This window comes from Heliangelus exortis, chromosome 1 (genome assembly GCF_036169615.1).
Source record: "Heliangelus exortis chromosome 1, bHelExo1.hap1, whole genome shotgun sequence".
NCBI lineage: Eukaryota > Metazoa > Chordata > Aves > Apodiformes > Trochilidae > Heliangelus > Heliangelus exortis.
In genome coordinates, this window is record NC_092422.1 from 90,114,291 (window position 1) to 90,131,517 (window position 17,227).

The 17,227-nt window shown below is 49.4% G+C and overlaps 1 protein-coding gene and 1 long non-coding RNA gene across 5 annotated transcripts in view; both read right to left on the minus strand.

The window, feature by feature from the left end:
* SIM2 (SIM bHLH transcription factor 2) overlaps positions 1–7,285 on the minus strand; it is a 61,811-nt gene extending 54,526 nt beyond the window's left edge. The window contains exons 1-3 of one of the 4 annotated variants that reach the window (XM_071753316.1): positions 7,168–7,285; positions 6,457–6,999; positions 5,596–5,778 (exon numbers count right to left, since the gene is read on the minus strand). In XM_071753316.1, the coding sequence (XP_071609417.1) occupies positions 5,596–5,770 (175 nt within the window). In that variant the 5' untranslated portion in view covers positions 5,771–5,778; positions 6,457–6,999; positions 7,168–7,285. Of the gene's footprint in view, positions 1–5,595; positions 5,779–6,199; positions 7,000–7,167 lie in introns of those variants that run through there. The other 3 variants (XM_071753307.1, XM_071753323.1, XM_071753331.1) reach the window with 3 other exon arrangements.
* A 605-nt stretch (positions 7,286–7,890) lies between these two features.
* Positions 7,891–8,819, minus strand: LOC139805635 (uncharacterized). Its single transcript, XR_011729999.1, has 2 exons — positions 8,512–8,819; positions 7,891–8,356 (listed from the first exon to the last, which is right to left on the minus strand). It is a non-coding gene; the product is annotated as an uncharacterized lncRNA (long non-coding RNA).
* Positions 8,820–17,227: the final 8,408 nt, after the last annotated feature.

Sequence of the window (17,227 nt, forward strand, 5' to 3'; positions counted from 1 at the left end):
CGCCGACGGCAAACACGGATGAGATGGGCCCCTCTCCTTGTTTGTCCTCCATTTACTGCTGTCTGCATCGAACGCGGGTCTCATCCCCATCAGGACAGGGACCCTGCTGAAGTGACAGAACGGACAGACACAGCGGAATGCCTGGCAGGGGAGACGGCAGCAAAGCAAAGGGGGAAGTAACTGGCCATAATCACAATAGTGCCCGCTAGCCTCCCCGGGCACCGGACACAGGTTCGGTTCCGACTGCAGCGTCCTAGGGACAGGTAGGGGTGCACGGTCACCCCAAAGTACGTGATACTTGTGTCTCCGAAGGACGTGAGGACTCTCATACGAGCCCGTCTGGCTCCCTGCGGGCAAATCCGGGCATTACTGTCTTTTGACATCTCTGGCTATTTTTCAAAGTACCTCAGTATTCATTTCGTACCATTTCCAAGTTTCCAGGCAGAGGGGGGAGTTAAACTGTAATAAGATCTAAAAATATTTGAAAACAACTCCCACCTTTGCTCTCTAAACACATATATTCATACAAACACGTTGGAAAACCCGGTAGCTTTTCTGCCCGGGACTCTGCTAAAACAATTACTTAGCGATGCATTATGTTAAGTATCGGATTGCCCTGTAACTTGGAGTATTTCCTTTGTGCCTACTGTATTGTTCCCCGGCTCACCCGGAGCTCACGGTCCCCCTGCGTTATTCAGTCACAATTCTTCACAAGGAACCTGGGGCAACTACAAGCGTCGGGATTTTCAGTGCCGCCTCTCCTGTGGGATGTTTCCTCAGCGCAGCTGTGCTAGGAGAGCAACGGGGAAATTAGAGGGGGGGGGGAGGAGGCGGGGGGCGGCGAGCTGCCAGTCCCGGCACCCTCCGGAGACCGGGCGGAGGCGGCCCTGCCCTCCGTTTAGCCTTGAGTCCCTCGTTTAGGTCAGGCCCAGGTTTCAATGGGGAGAAGGGGTAGCCTGTCAGTCCGTGAGACACTGGGGCTCTGGGTCACGGACACTTTGTCCTAAACCCCATCTGCAGCGGCGGCCGAGGTATCTGAAACCCGACGGCACGGTGGATCACACCGCTGTGATCCGAGGGGCCAAGTCGTGTCTGGAACAGACTGGGAGGCCCTGGGTCCGCTGTGTCGGGGGTAACCTCTGCTAGTGATGGGGGCAGCTCCCACCCCGTGGTTGCTTTGGGAAGGAGCAGGGCTGTGTTAGCTTCGACAGGGATGTGCTGGCCCACCCGCCTCCTCTGTGAGAGCTCAGTGTCACAGGATGGAAAGGTGGCCGAGGGCTGGGTGATGGGGAATGACGCAAAATTCAATATAATAATAATAATGAAATTTAAAAACCCAGAAAATGGAAAAAGGCTTAGTACCATAGGAAAAACAAACAAACAAACAAAACCCCACAATCCTTCCCTCCCCCCCCCAAAAAAACCAACAAAAAAACCCCAAAACAAAAAACGAACAACAAAACCTCCAGTACAGCCAGACAAACCCAAGCCCAGCTTTTCCCTGCGAAGCGCCAGATCATAGGCCCGAAACAGGCAGCACGACAAAATAGCGAGATCCGTGGCATAGCCACAACTACGACGGCAGTGACCCCCGCCCTCTCTGCCTCCCTCTCTCTCTCCTCTCCGGGCGTGAGAGGCCGGACCGACACCACCCCTGGTCGTCCCTGCACCTCACGGCTGCCTGGGAAGGGCCATGCAGCTCCAGGGAAGTCCTAATGGCACTTTTGTCTTAGTAAGACCTTTAATGCCTCTATTAGCGGTTATTACAATAGAGGCAGGGTTACAAAGAGGGATTATTCACGCGGCTGGCTCGGTCTTTATTTATTTATTTAATTAGTTAATGCAGGTCTTCCGAGTGGACGTGAAAATTAGATGAAAGAGCTGCAATTAGCCTTGATTTTATTTTTTTAAAATATACATTAATATTCAGGTTTAAATAGGGACCGAAAACTCTGTATAATTTATATTGTCTGCATCTCGGAATAAGGAAAAGATCTAAAATCGACCGCTGAGTAATTCAGATTATTTTGTATGGCACACATTATTTTTCACGTCACTTGATAATTAGCTCGTTACCATCCTGTTTAAATATCCATAAATGTGCATTTTTAATGCCAGTTTTGGAAAGGGAGAAGCTCGCGATTTAACCAGTCTGCCATAACCGGAGGGAAGAGAATCGCGGTTTTTAAACATGATTCCTTCTAGCGTCTATTTCTTTCGCTCACTCGTTTTTAGGAAAAAAAAAAAAAATAAAATACTGCCAGTCAAGACAGAAGTCCCGTGGTGTATTTTTCTTCTACAGAAACAAATGTCTTGGCAAAAAATCAAAACACAAAAGACCATCTTACAGAGCAGAAGCTCGGGGGAGGCTGTAGGTTACTGTCTCCTGGACTTTAATTCATGAATCTAAAGGTCAGAGTGAAACCGCACGGCAAAATCTGTGATATTAAAGCACAAAACTGTGCTTTGCAGGGCTTGCACTTTGAGGAGAGAAAGAAGATGGAATATAAATCTCTTTTCGTTCTCACTTCTTTGAGGCTGATAGGGTGCCTCTGTGGGGAGATCAGTGAGTTCAGTCCAAAATGTGCATCTTCAGGAAATCCCTGGCCGGGATGCTCAGGGAGGAGACCTGTCTGAACCCGCTTACATGACTCGTCCAAGCGCTGGGACCAAACACCTCGGTGAGGGTCTCAAACTTCTCCTAAAGCATGTGTCAGCTCTCTCTGGAAATAATGCGGGTGGGGAAGCCATCCACCAGAGTTTTTAAAAGCACAGCCCTCTCCCTCTCTTCCCCTTCAGTCTAGACAGATCTGGAAGCCAGTTTTATAGCTGGACAACATCTGTGATCACACTGGTTGCATCTACCCCTCGTCCAACACACATACTGAAGGCGTATCAGGCCTCTATGTGTGTGTGTTTGTGTCCCCGTCACCGCCGGCTGGAAGAAGTAAAATCCTTTGAACCTTACGGCGGTGATGCCTCTGTGCCGGCTGGGGCGGCGGGACCCGAGGCGGCGGCACCATCTCCGGGGAAGACTCCCGGGGGACCTCGGCTCCCACTGCCGTGAGAGCAGGGGCTGGTGGGTAGCGAGGCAGCCTGTTATGTGCCCACCCCCATTTAAATCCACAGGACCTCGAGCATGAGTAACTCCCATCCATCCATCAGGTCTAGCATGCCCGAAAGGGCCCTTTCCCCAGGTTTTGCTCTCTCCAGAGTTTAGGATGTCGTGCCAGGCAGCCTTCTCGGGTTTTTTGGCCTTCTCCCCTCCTCCTCCCAGTAAGGCCAACTGGAAACCACCAGCCGCAAAAGGGGGGTGGGGGGGAGGGATGAGGAGAGAGGACCCCCTTCTCCTCCCTCCGCACACAGATCCGGAGGGAAAGGGAAGAGAGGGGCAATGCGGGGCCGTGTGCCGTCAGGCACCCCACCCCCAGCCCCCGACAGGCACTAAAGAGCCCTTACTGCATCCGGCGGGGGAGAGGGCACTGCCCGCTGCTGCCTCCCTCCAGTTTTCCCCCTTGCTCTCCACCCTCCCAGGCACTAAACGTACGGCTTTGGGACCGGGGGCTGTTATTTCCCCGTGCTGTCATCCCTGGGTAGAAAGCTTTGGTTTTAAATGTATTTCCATCCGTACTTAAGACGATGAAAGATCAGGAATTCGCTGTATGCATTTAAACGTTACTCTTAATAAGCAGAGTGTGCGGAAGCGCACGCCCGGCCTGTTTAAGGAAGACAGACACATAAAACACACCCGAGCTGTGGTTATAAACACGCTATCGGGGTCGTCTTGTTGCTCTGGAGGATCAGTAGGGCTGGAAAAGCAGGGACACATACAGCAACATCTCGAAAAGTGCCATTTTCCTTCCATTCTAAATCAAAGGCATTCGGGGGCATGTTTCCGAGCCAGAACCAGCGAGCGGCCCCCCAAATTACGACGCGCTATTTCTCATGGGGACATTTCCCGATGGCAGATAATGGCTGGAAATTGCAGCGGAGCAGCGCCTCGCTTTCCCTTGCTCTGGTAACTCGGCGTACTTGGGGAGCGCACTCTAAAGGAGTCCTGGCTTTCTGTAATACTGCTAGTACTTGCTCTCGAAATTACTGAATTAGATGACCAGAACGGTAAGCTTTTATCGTTTTAGGAGTGGGGTTATTTCCACCCCTTGCTACTTATATATATATACATATAATTTTTTTTTTTTTCTTTTTTTAATTTGCAGACTTTTAATAAAGGTCCTTAGAAACCGCGACGGAGAGAGCAGACCTTTCACTCCGGAATTTGCCTATTCTTTCACCACTTTCCCGTACGAAGAGGCACAAACAAATGATAAAGTGGAGATCTGGGCTTTATTTAGCTACTCGCAGACACTAACCAGCGTTTCATTTCATGTCTCCTATCACCTCAGCGGCGGCACGGATAGTACGAGGGGGCTATGGCTCCCCGCGGGTGCCAGCCAGCTGCCTCCCCTCGCCCAAACCAGCCCCAGCCGGGCTCCCTTTCGGCGCTCGGGGTTAGGTGCTAGGGTGGTCGAGGCGGTCTGGACCAAAACCCCGGGGAAAGGAGATAGCGATGTCAGGCCTCGTGGCTGCGTGTCTCTGGGAAGAACTGCAAGAGCCCTTGGCTCTCGCCGCCCCGCACAGCCCTGTCTCCTTACGGCTCCGGCCGGGGAGCAGTGAGGTCTCGGCTCCGCTCCGGGATAGGCTGGGCTCGGACCGGCCCTCCCTGCTCTCCCCGGCCCCAGGAGGAGGCGGAGGGCCCCGCTGCCAAGCCACAGCGACTTATTTTCCAACCTGCTTCCCTACCTTCAGAAAACTCCAACCAAAACAAAACAACAATAACACCCACTCCATTTGTTTTCCCCCGAGGCCGTGCCTGGTCATCTGCAGGAGCGTCTTGCAGAGGGGCCTCCTCGGGGGCAGGGGCGGCTGCCTCTTGGGGCTACAGATGCTGGGCACGGCGGAGCAGAGAGGAGATCGCTTCGGGACGGTACCCCCGAGCAGACGGAGCTAAACCGGCGGCAAAGGAGGGGGAAGGAGAAAGGGAGGCTTAACCGGAGGGTTCTCCCCTGCAGCCGCCGCCTTCGGGCTGCCCACCCCCTCCTCGGCCGCCAGCCCGGCGCAACCCCCGGTCGCCATCCCCGCGCAGCCCGTACCCCCGGGGGCAGCTCCCGGGAGATTGGTCTTCCTACGCGCGGCCGCGGCGAGTTGTTTTCGGGTTTAGGCCTCCCAGGACCAGAGCTGCTACTTGCAGCCTGTCTTCCGTACGCCACCCCCGCGGCAAGCCTTGGTTTTCGGGCAGCGCAGCGCTGCCTCCTCCTTTTCCCAGTCAAGAGGGAAAAGTCCTTTTCCACCACCGGCTGCTTTCCCTCGCTCGCCCCCCTTTTGCCACCCAGCCGTGGGACCCTTCAAGAATCCCCTTTCCTCACAGGACGTAGGTACTCGGGATAGTCTCGGGGTACGTTGTGTCCCCCGTCCCATCCTATGTCTGTCCGTCCCCCGTACCCCTCCCCCCACACACACTCTTTCGGGCCACAGCGCTGCCCCTTCCCTCCTGTGCGGGCCAGGAGGGAGGTAGACAGTCCCTCCCGTGTTGGTTACCTTCGGGGAAGACGGCTCGCATTTTCAGGTAGCTGGTCGTGAGGCGGATGATGGACGCCTTGTCCAGCTGGGAGGTGATGGCTGAGGGCAGGGGCAGGAGTTTGGCCAGTTCGTAGAATTCTCCATTTTCTTTTTCCCGTCTAGTCTTTGCCGCGTTCTTGGATTTTTCCTTCATCGCGACTACTGCAAGGCGAAGATGACACTGGCATATTAGACCCGATTCTTCCGAATTGCAGGGGGCATGGATTTCGGCTTCAGGGTTAGTATTTTCGTTTAAAGAAGGGAGGGAGTTCACCCAAACAAAATAAAATAAGAATTGAAAACAAAACGCAAAATCAACCAACCAACAACAACAACAAAAAAAAACCCACAAAAGAAAAAAAAAAAAAAAAAAAGGGGGAGAAAAAAGGGGGAGGAGGGGGAGGGAAAAAAGCTAAACCGACCAAATAAAACAAACAAAAAAACCCCAGCACCAACAGAACTGGTGCGTGAAGGGGGGAGACAATCTCTGAGCCACAACCACGGCAGGCAAGCGGCTCGGGAGAAGGCAGTTCTGCTCTGACACTGCAGTAGCTAGCTTCAAAATCGAGACTGAAAGACCTACACGGTCCTCTGCCTGCAGTTGGAATCGGATCTTCCCCTCAACGGAGAGCAAAGCACTGGGTTCCCTTCACTGAAGGATTTCTTCTACTCAATGCTTTTCCGTCCAAAAATAACAATTAAAAAAAAAATAGTGTCCACGCAAGAAATCATTTGGCTAAGCAGGCTGAACCATTTTTGGACAATTTGCCTCTAAAAAAAAAAAAAAAAAAAAAAAAAAAAAGGAAAATAAAAAGAGAGAAAGGAGAAGGAAGACCGAACTGCTCGTTTAACGAGGTGCAAAATAATCTGGTCCCGGAGCCTGAGATGCCGAGGAGACGATGAGCCGGCAAGGCAGCCCTCAGCTAAACGAAAGTCAAAGCTGGTGCGGAGGGAGCTGATGACTGGAGTGCTCCGAAAACACAAGCTCGCAATTCCTTCAGACGTTTCCCTCTCGGCCAGCTCTCTGCGGGCGGCGGCTGGTCTGGCAGCGGAAAGATGTTCTACCCCGTCCCCGAGGGGCTGCTTCAGCGCCGGGGTACGGGGGGCGCCGAGCCCGGCGGGGCTGCAGCGGCAGCTGCGGAGCTGGGGTGGCGGCGGGGCTGCGGGCACGGGGAGCTTCTGGCTGCGGGTCTGGTCCCGCCGCTCCGGCCGCTGCGCCCAGCTCCAAATGTGGTTCTCATGCGGAGTCAAATTAAAGGATCCGTTTTCCTCGGGACCAGTGCCACTTCAGCGTTGTCTCTTTCCAAACAAGTCCGAGCGCTGGCAAAGGCGCAGGTTCGATTTTTTTTTTAATTGTTTGGGTTTGTTTGATTTTTTCCCGTCCTTTTAAAGAAAAATAATTTGCAAGATCAGGAGTTGTTTCTTTTATTATTAGTAGTATTATTAGTAGTAGTAGTATTAGAATTATTTGTGACGGATTACAAGAGCAAAGCAGCGGCTCTTTCTCGCAGACATGCCTTTCAAAGGCACAGTTTCAATTGCTACATTTACCTCCTGCAAGTAGCAGCGATCCTCACCATACGGCAAGGATCAAAGTTAGAATTCCCCTTCTCTCGGAAATCCTCGCCGCCACACTCCTCGCCTGAAAGCACCGATATCTCCTCTTTTTTTCCTCCCTACCCGCCCCCCACCCCCCCCCCTTTTTTTTTCTCAGGGGCAGAAGGAGCTCTGAAGTGGACCCTTCGGTTAATTCTTTAGCAAAGGCTGCAGAAAGCCAGGAGAGCCTCAAGAGGGGAGGGGATAATGTATCCGTGACGTGTCCTCCCGCGCAGCGCCCTCCGAGGGACCCAAATACAGAGGAGCCAGAAAAGAGCCGCAATTAGCACTTGCGGTGGGATGGGAGGCCGGGGTGAGGGTAGCCAGGAGCGGGGGGGCCGTTGGCTGTGGCAGCCCGAGCCCTCTCCCCCCGACTTCCCTAAGCGGCCGCGGAGCCTCGGCGGAAACCCGCGACCCCCTTTGCCCCGTAACCTACTGCCGCTCACGGGGGGCTCGTAACACCACCCTGCAGCCGGGACAAGGGCATGTGTGCGGCCCTCCTTCACCAGACCCACTGAGCCGCCATTAAGTCACCCCAGCATTTTTTCCTCTGTTTTTCTGGAGCTGGGTTAAGGTCCAAGATACACCTGCATACACACGTATGTATGTACATCATACATACGCACATGCATACGTATGTATTGCACACATTTATACTATATACACACACTGCATATATAAATGTGTATGCATGTTTATAGACACGTACTCACATGAGTACTTTTAAAAATCCACACATGCACACACATATACATATAATATATGTATATACACAGGGCCCCTAGCCCTGCTGGGTGCAGTGAGATTGGAAACGCGGGTCGAGGCGGTAGACACTTCACAGGAGCCCCGCAGCTCTCCCCGCCGGTGCTACACCGGCTCATCAGAGCCCGACGTGACTCTCCGCTGCACGCTCGGTAGCTGATGACCAGGCTTTGACCCCGAAGATGCTCCCCAGGGGGAAGGTGAAGAAACTTCCCGGGCTTTTTTTGAGTCCCTCCCGAACCTTCTCCCTCTCCCTTCAGGCGGCAGAGTGCCGGAGACGGCCCCACGTATGGCGACGTGGGCAGCGCCGGGAGACACGGAGCTCACGGGTCTGTAACCGCAGGGCTCGGAGCCATTTTTGCAGAGATTGTCACAGCGGTCGCTAAAACAAAAACAATTTTCGTGCCTCCCCTCCACGCCAGAGCCAAGTTCTGAGCGACAGGATTAACCCCGGTCTGAACAGGACCACGCCGTGCCCGGCCCTGTTCCGACCCGACCGGAGCACTTCGCTCTCCGGGGTGGAGGGGTAGCACAGACGTAGGGACACGCATACACCTTCTCCCACGGACAACTGGCCCTGCCCAGCGTCCCTTGCAAAAAACTGTCCCACTATCCGGTTGCGCGCAGACACGCGTGGCTGCAGCACCCTCCCGACTGGGCGGGGGGAGCTGGGCTTCGGCCGGCGACTAAAGCAGTGAGGAGAAAACCCTCGGTTAGAAGAAAAGGAGGGACACGGCAGAGCGGCGAGCAGAGCTCAGAGAGATGGGGCTTCACAACCGCGGACGCGGAGAGGGCTCCGAAGGGGCTGGGATTGCCGGTTTGCAAAACACAATGCACCGGTCCTTAATATTAATCCCCGGGAGAGGCCTGGCCGACGGGCGAGTGTGTTTGCTTAAGCTCGCCCGCCCCTCTGTAATTATCCTATTACACCAGAAAGGGCCCGGCCCGGCGTTGCCGAGGGAAAGGCCACGCTCTTTAACCTCCCCGTCGCCGGCGGAGGCCCCGTCTCCGCGGACGGGACTTGCGCGGCCCTCCGCACCCGCAGCGCTATCCCGGTTCTCCCCTCCCGAACCTCCCGGGGAATCCAGCTTTCTCACCGTTCCCGGGGAATGGCGAGGAGGCAGCTTGGGGCACCTTCTGCATCTACTACCTGGGGCAAAGAGGGGGAGAACGGCCCCCGACGGGCCTCGAGTCCTGCCTGCACGACCTCTTGTGCCGTTCCAAATCCTGGGTCAGGTACCCGGTACCGCGCCTGTCCCTTGTCTGGTGCACCTGGGGGAAAGCGGCTTTTCCAAGGAAGGCGGCGGGGACCGGGAACACGCTCTCATGCTCCCGCCGTCCTGGGTGGGATTTAGGCTAGAGCTGGCTTCCAGGTCAAGGAAATCCGAGAGAAACGGTTGCGAAGGGGAGCCAGGGCGATGTCACTCGTTTTACCCTCTTGCTCTGTCCTTTTTACTCGCAAAATAGGAGCAGCCCGTATCCCTCTCGCAGGGGTACCCCTCTCACAGAGACACTTGTCGCAGATTTGGGAATGGCAGATCTGGTCGCCGATAAAACCCGCAGCTGTGTTTTTCTTTTTACGGAAGCATACTCTCATTTGGACTTTTAGCCGAGCAGCACAAACTAAAACTAATGTAGGAAAAAACATCAGTCGAAAAGAAACTTCAGCCTTTCGAGGAAATTCTCAAAGTTCAATATAGCCTCCTCCCGCCATTGAAACTGGACTTATTAGCAGAGGTAGAAAAAAAAAGAGAGAGAGAAAAAAAAGACGTCCCCCCATCCCCCCCTCCCCCCCCCCCAAAAAAAAAAAAAAAAAACCAAAAAAAACAAACCAAAACCAACCAAAACAAAACAGGGGAAAAATATTAAATATTTTAACTGTGTTTCAAGGCAGGTCCTAACGAGTCTTGTATAGTAAGCTCCGCGATGGCTAACACCGAGAAGGAAACTTAATGGGACACTTCTGTGTCCTGTAGAAAAATACAGGGAAGAGCGATTTGGTCTCAAAGGAAAATGAGAGGGTAGCACAGCGGTTTGCAGAAAGGGCAGGTATGCGAATGTTTGCAACAAAATCCCGACAGATAAAAAAGAAAAAATATGTTGCTACAGGGGTGGCCCAAACCTGTCGAGATGGATTGGCAATAGTCTACTCCGTAAGTCCGAGGTGGCTGCAGAGACCTTCGGGGAACGGCTTTCCTCCGTCCGTTTTAATAAGAAACTCCACGCCAGGACGAAAATAAAGAAAGGAGAATAAGAAAAAAATCCAATTAATTATTATAAATGTTCAGATAATATTTTCACTTATACTTTATCGTTGAATCATAAATTGGGAGCACACAAGAAGCGCTTTAATTTAGCAACGTTTTTCCTTGGTTCGACAGGGAAGCTCTTCACCGGGTAGGAGAAAAAGGGAGAGCGTTTCTTTCTCAGGTGAGCTGTGATGCGGATAAACATTCCGTCTTTCATTACTGTTTTTTTTTCTCACCTGAATGTTTAAACTAAAAATTGAAAATAAAGAGGAAAATGTGTGTTGAAAAAAGCCACCACCCCACAAACAAACTCCATCCGCAGCACCTCCGTCCCCACTCACATACTGCCGGGCTACAGCTCGCCGGAAAGCACCGGGGCTTGCGCGGAGGAGCTGAGCCCTTGCACTCCCCACGGCCTGTGTATCTGGGGGGGGGTTACCCACGGGGCGACCGCGAAGGGAGGGGTGTGACGGGGGCTGCCGAGCGCTGAGCCCACGCGTGTCCGGGGGACAAGCCCGAGGGACTTATTTTACACCGGAGCGCGGAGGCGATATCCCGAGGGATGTGCTGATGAAGGAGTAGCTCAAACCGAGAAGGGGTTTAACGCCTTTTTAATTTTTATTTTCTTTTGTAATCCTTCAAGAGACACAAATAGCGCCTGGCAGGAGGCGTGTGTCCCGGCACAGGAGGGATCCCGTGTGCAGCGGGGTTGGCAGCCCCACCGCCGCTCCCCTCCCGGCCCCCCCCCTCCTCCCAGCCCGCCCGGGCGGCGGTCGCAGTGGGGAACCAGAGGAGGGGGCAGAGAGGGAGGGTTTCCAGAGGGACTTGGGGCACAATTTGCGGAGGTTGTCGTGTTTCGGAGGGGACGGAGGTGAGCACGAAGGGCCCAGGCAGGGGCAGGCGGCAGGCCGGGGCTTGCCGTCCACCCATGTCCGTGAAAGCGATCCCGGTCCCACCCAGTCAGCTCTTGAGACAAACACCTTGGCAGGGCCGTGGATTTGGTGTTTCGCGTTCGTGTAGTTTCCCTGCCTTTCTCCGCGTAACACATGCAAGGCTAGACGGGTCCAGAAGGGGACAAAAAGGGCTGCGCAGGGGCTAAGAGAGCAGTGCGGGTCTTAACTTTTGTCTGATGTGCTTAGCTAACGTATTAACTGTGAGAAATACCACCGAGTTCCTCAGGAAAGAAAATATCATCAGATATTTTAACATTTACGGGCTGCAACATCAGCACTGGTATGAGCTCCAGAACTAGCAGTGCTTATTGTCCCCGGAGGAATCCCTTGTATTTTTTTTCCCTGTAACTACTGTTCCCAAGTGTGGATGTATACACACACACGCTCACACACACAAATCCTATAAATGCTAATAAAACAGATTCCTCAGGATTTGTTTAACTTTCCCTGGCACCACAATCTTATATTGATATTCAATGGGGTTACTAGTGTGCATGAGGATTACTAGTTAAGTAGAAGACCATAGGATCAACCTTCTAGTATGGCACTTGAACATGTCCTTACAAATAAGTAAGGTAGGAAACATAAGCATTGACAATACGATTAATTTGCACTGAATACTTGAAAGGAAAAAAGGAAGTTAAATCATGGCACTAGAATTATTAAACTATGCAGAATTGAGGCCGCCGGTTACAAGGGATCGTTTTCAGCTCTTTACTTGAAGCTGTATTACTGCTATTGTCCAACCTTTGCTGGCCACATGGGACAACATTTGGCAATCGGACAGAAAACTGTTTCTACTGGGTATGAACTGGAAATATCCAGCTGGAGTGTGGATCCCATTTCTAATCAGAGTGCAGGGACGGAAAACTCAGTGCTCTGTCTCGTTACTCACACAGCATTTTTAGAGTTCGTCAAAACCGGCTTGAGATAATTATCCAGAAAAATAGCTGCTGTTTGAAAATGACATAAGGGTTGTTTTTTTCCTTAGAACCAGTAAATTTGTTTATTTTTTTTCTCTACATGATGTAGAATAGTACATGGTGTACATGATGTAAAGTGTTTTTACATAGGGTACAGTGATAATGTAGGCATGCAACACTGAAGGAGCTGTCAGAGTTGATGGACTGATCCAAATGGATGACATTTGGAAAAAATGTGTCTAAGTTAAAAACACTGAATGCTCATGTTTGGGTCCGGTTTTCAGTTTCAGTTTTCTAAGGAGAATAAAGTTGTTTTGTTCAGCTCAACTTTTTTTTACTTTTTTTTTTTTTTTTTTTTTTCTCCAACAGGACCTGGAATTTGATGAATTTTCTGAAAGTATTTTCATAAATCTCATATAATTGATATTAATTGTGATGCCCAAACTTTCATGACTGAACATTTGCTTCTGCTGATATATGCTGCAAACCGTATTTCTTTTAATTACAGGAGATAGTTTAAAAGGTGAAAGTTGTCCTTGGGAACAGGAGAGGGAATGTATCAATCACAGAGAGGAAGCTTCTGGGCTAAAGAAATAGGAAAAGTCTAGTAGGAAAAGCACACAGTGGAGCATTTTTGCTCTATCTGTCTGAAGTCGTTTGAACATTATGAAGGTCAGTGTAGGTATTTTTATTTACTTTTTTAAAAGTTATGTTCAGTGACTTGAACTTGTTTTCTCAGTGGCCCTCAGCTTATATGAATAGTGGGACTAATCTGGTGGAGATGAGTAATGGATCTGTGAGGAATTGAGGAATTCTGATGCAAAAACATCTCTCTGTTTTTTGGTGGTATTTTATGCTGCCTGGCATTCAATATATTATATAATGGCTGTCAGAAGAACTTTGGTAATACTTTATGGTAAAGTTTATAAATTATTTAGTCATGATTTACAAATGATGAATGTAAAACACTATTTATACATAATTATGTGATGTTTTACTACGCTCTAAGCACATTAATAAGCAAATGTATATGCTCTTATTAAGTACAGTACCTCTGATTTTTTGTAACATCCTGATTTAATATTTTTGCATTTGTCCATTGGACACTTTGTAACGTATGTAACAGCTTACTTTTAAATAGGTATTTTACCATGTAAGGACAGTGAAACTGAGAATAATCTATTCACATGGGGGCAATCACTGCAAAGGAGAAGGGATGGAGATGGGAAGCGGAGGTTCTAGTGAAAGTCACTTTTGTGATGTTAAGACCTCAGCCCTGCAAATTAATGTGTATCAGCCAGCTTTTCAAGCCACCAGCTTAAAACAACGTGGAGTACTCACAGCAGTGCAGCTTAGAGTGGTTCTACAGGACATGATTCCTTTTGGTTCAAAAAGCAAGGCATGGTGTTTTGTTTGAAATGGGTTGCAAGTCTCCCAGTCTTGCCCCTTGCAGAGTCAAGGCTTTGTGGGTGTGTAGGTACCCATGTGAGTTGACTTCACAGAAGGCAGAATGCAAGAGGTGTTCCTCACCTCTGCTCATGACTTTCCAATATTAAAAAGCCAGTTTTTTTTTTCTTCTCATCACCATGAACTTCCCCAGCAGCAGTGAAATTGAAAAGTTTGGACAGGAATTGCCAGAATACAATAATATTTGCCACTGAAACACATCCTGCATGAGTACACAAGACATTTGCTTGTATTGGTAACTGACTGCTCAACAAACTCACAACAGCAGGTTTGTAGCTGAGCTGCAAGTCAGTCAGCAAATGTATGTGAAAAGTGGAGCTATTCTCAGTATAGGAACTTGCTGCTATTTATCATTATTGTTTCCAGCTTGGGCTATAAGTTTGCCTTCTTACTTTTGTCAGGATTCATGTTATCAAGGTGTCCATGCTTTTATTACAGAAACTTGGGATATGTTCAATCTGAACTGAACAAAGACAACTCAAGTTCAGCCTCTGTTAACATCAGAAAGATACTCACAAGATACTGCCCTCAGAAATGATCTGTTTGACCTTTAGACACCGATCCTGAAATTTGATCCCCAAGACTCACCAATACCAAAGAATTAGAAACTTCAGTCACTGGATGCCATCTGAATGTGCTTTTGGTTTTGGAGCTCAAGGCCAAGATCCAGAAAGGGACTCGGGAAGAGTGTAGATGCTGAAGTTTTAAATGGGAATGCTGAACACTTCCACTCAGTTGATATCAGTCAGATATGATTGTGAATATCCAGGCTCCCTCCTTTGTATGGAGGGTTTCAAACCCAAGCTTTGAATGTCATGTGGTGGATTGACCCTGGCTGGACACTACGTGCTCACCAAAGCCACTCTCTCATCCTGCTCTTCAGGTGGAGAGGAGAGAAAAGATAGTGAAAGGCTCATGGGTCAGGAAAGGGACAGGGAGATCACTCAGGAATTGCCTTCATGATCTGAAGAGACTCATCTTGGGGAAAAAATAATTTAATTTATTAGCAATCAAATCAGAATAGGATAATGAGAATTAAAACCTAAATCTTAAAACACTTCCCTTCTTCCCTGGCTCAACTTCACTCCCAATTTCTCTACCTCCTCCTCCCAGTGGCACATGGGAATAGGAATGGGGTTTAGGGTCAGTTCATCACACATTGTCTCTGCTGTTCTTTCATCCTCAGGGTGTGGACCCTTCACACCCTTCCTCTGATCCCACCCATGGGAGACAGGGGGATGGCATGCTTCACCATGGTTTTCACTACAGGCTGCAGAGGAATCTCTGTCACAGTTTCTGGAAGGCCTCCTACCCCCCTTCTTCACTGACCTTGGTGCCTGCAGAGTTGTTCCTCAGATAGTCTCACCCCTCTCTTCTGACTGCTGCTGGTGTTGCCAGTTTCCCTTCGCTCCCAGCTCTCTTCTTGAATGATAAGAGGTGCTACCACTGTCACTGATGGGCTTAGCCTTGGCCAGTGGTGTCTGTCCTGCAGCCAGCTGGCATTTGCTCTATCAGACATAGTGGAAACCTCTAGCAGCTTCTCACAGAAGCCACTGCTGTTGCCCTCTCCCCATCAATACATTGCCTTGCAAACTCAGGACACTCCTCTATGAAGACTTGAGTACTGTGTTCAGTTCTGGGCCCCTCAATTCAAGAAGGATATTGAGGTCCTTGAACAGGTCCAAAGGAGGGCAACCAGGCTGGTGAAGGGACTCCAGCACAGATCCTATGAGGAGAGACTGAGGGAGCTGGGGCTGTTCAGCCTGGAGAAGAGGAGACTCAGGGGAGACCTCATCACTCTCTACAACTCCCTGAAAGGAGGGGGTAGCCAGGGGGGGGTTGGTCTCTTTTCCCAGGCAGCTCTCAGTAAGACAAGAGGGCATGGTCTTAAATTGTGCTGGGGGAAGTTCAGATTGGATATTAGAAAGAATTTTTTCACGGAAAGGATGATCAAACATTGGAACGGGCTGCCCAGGGAGGTAGTGGACTCTTCGTCCCTGGAGACATTTAAAAAGAGACTGGATGTGGCACTCAGTGCCATGGTCTGGTAACTGCAGCAGTAGTGGATCAAGGGTTGGACTTGATGATCTCTGAGGTCCCTTCCAACCCAGCCAATTCTATGATTCTATGATTCTATGACTGTGTTTAAAGTAACAGAGCTTGCCCACTTGAGTGCATGAGTGTGGTACTCTCCTACTGAGTTGACTTCAGTGTGCACAGAAGAATCAAGATTTACTGGGGAAGGGACAAACCTCTGATGCCTTGTCAAAGAGTTTTATGTTTGGTAGTTTTAAATGTATATTATTTGGCAACAGACATTACACATAAATGCAGTGAAAGTCTTTGGAACAGGACGAGGTGCAGGACTCCTTTCTCCCAGTCAACTGTGCTGCCAAGCAGGTTAGGGTCACTTTTTTTTTCCCTTTAATTTATTTTCCTTTACTTTAGTATGAACAGGAGGGGTGGAGATTATCAGCCTCATTTTCATCTTTGTGTTGTTAAAAGAATGGATATAAAAGTTTGAACTTCCTCACAGACTTCTGAATGTTCCTCTTATTTCATTATTCAGGACCACTGTCTGGTATACCAGAACCATGAAGAAAACTGGTGTTCTTTCTCCACTCTTAGAGCTTAAGCAGTGTTTTCTTTTGCTTTTTCTCTTCAAACCCCAAACCCAACAAATAAATGAACAAAGAGAAAAAATAAAAAGACTGAAAGAAAATCCCAGTCAGGGAACCTCATGATGAAGAAGATACCAAAATCTGATGTAGGATGAAGGCTGTAAGGATCAGCCCACTCAGCATCTCCCCATGGCTAGCTTACATTTTTCATTGCTCAGCTTTTTTTATGCATTTCCTTTTGAAAAGCTCAATCCCACAGCAGTTTAGGTAGCTAACACTTAGTTTGGAAATAATGGTAGGGTTTGGGTTATTTATGAGAAGTTACAACAAAACCTTTAGGTCTCCAAGGTAAAGTTTCTTTTACATTTTCCTATATAAAAAACCTAAGAGAAATTTTTTTTCACATTTCTATGAAGTAATACAAAAATTACCCAGCTGTTTTCTGGGCCTACTCATTAGGAGTTTCTGAACATTGTTGTACTCATCTGTTCTCATATAACCATCTCCATATAACAGACTTCAACCAAATAAAATTCTTGGGCTTAAGGATCCCAAATGGAGGCTACTGTGCTGCAATAGAGAGAAAGTCACCTTCCCTATCCCTCTCCTCCCCCCTAAACCTATGCAGAATTTTCTTGCATTTCCAGAAATGCAGTGTATTTCTTCTCTGAGAGAAGAAAAGCTCTGATTTTCTCCATCAATAGAAGCTGACACATACTGTTGTTTCCAAACAGTCCTTTTATCACTTGAAAGGCTTCAGAAGGTTTTTTATGTCCTTGCTTCATGCTACCTGATGTAAAAGTCAAATTTTGAAAGTGCTTTTCTCCTCTTTCCTCCATTTTGAAGTCAGAACCTTCTCTGTTTGTTCTGGGTTGTTTTGGTTGTTTGTTTTATTTTTTTTTTCCCCTTCAAGCTTTTTCTACTCCAGGGTTTCTCCAGCACTGGACACATGCTATAAGCACACCTTGGGAAACCTGCAGTGGGGATTGGCAGACAACTGTTTACCCTGAATAGATTGCAAGTATTGGACAGTGCAAATA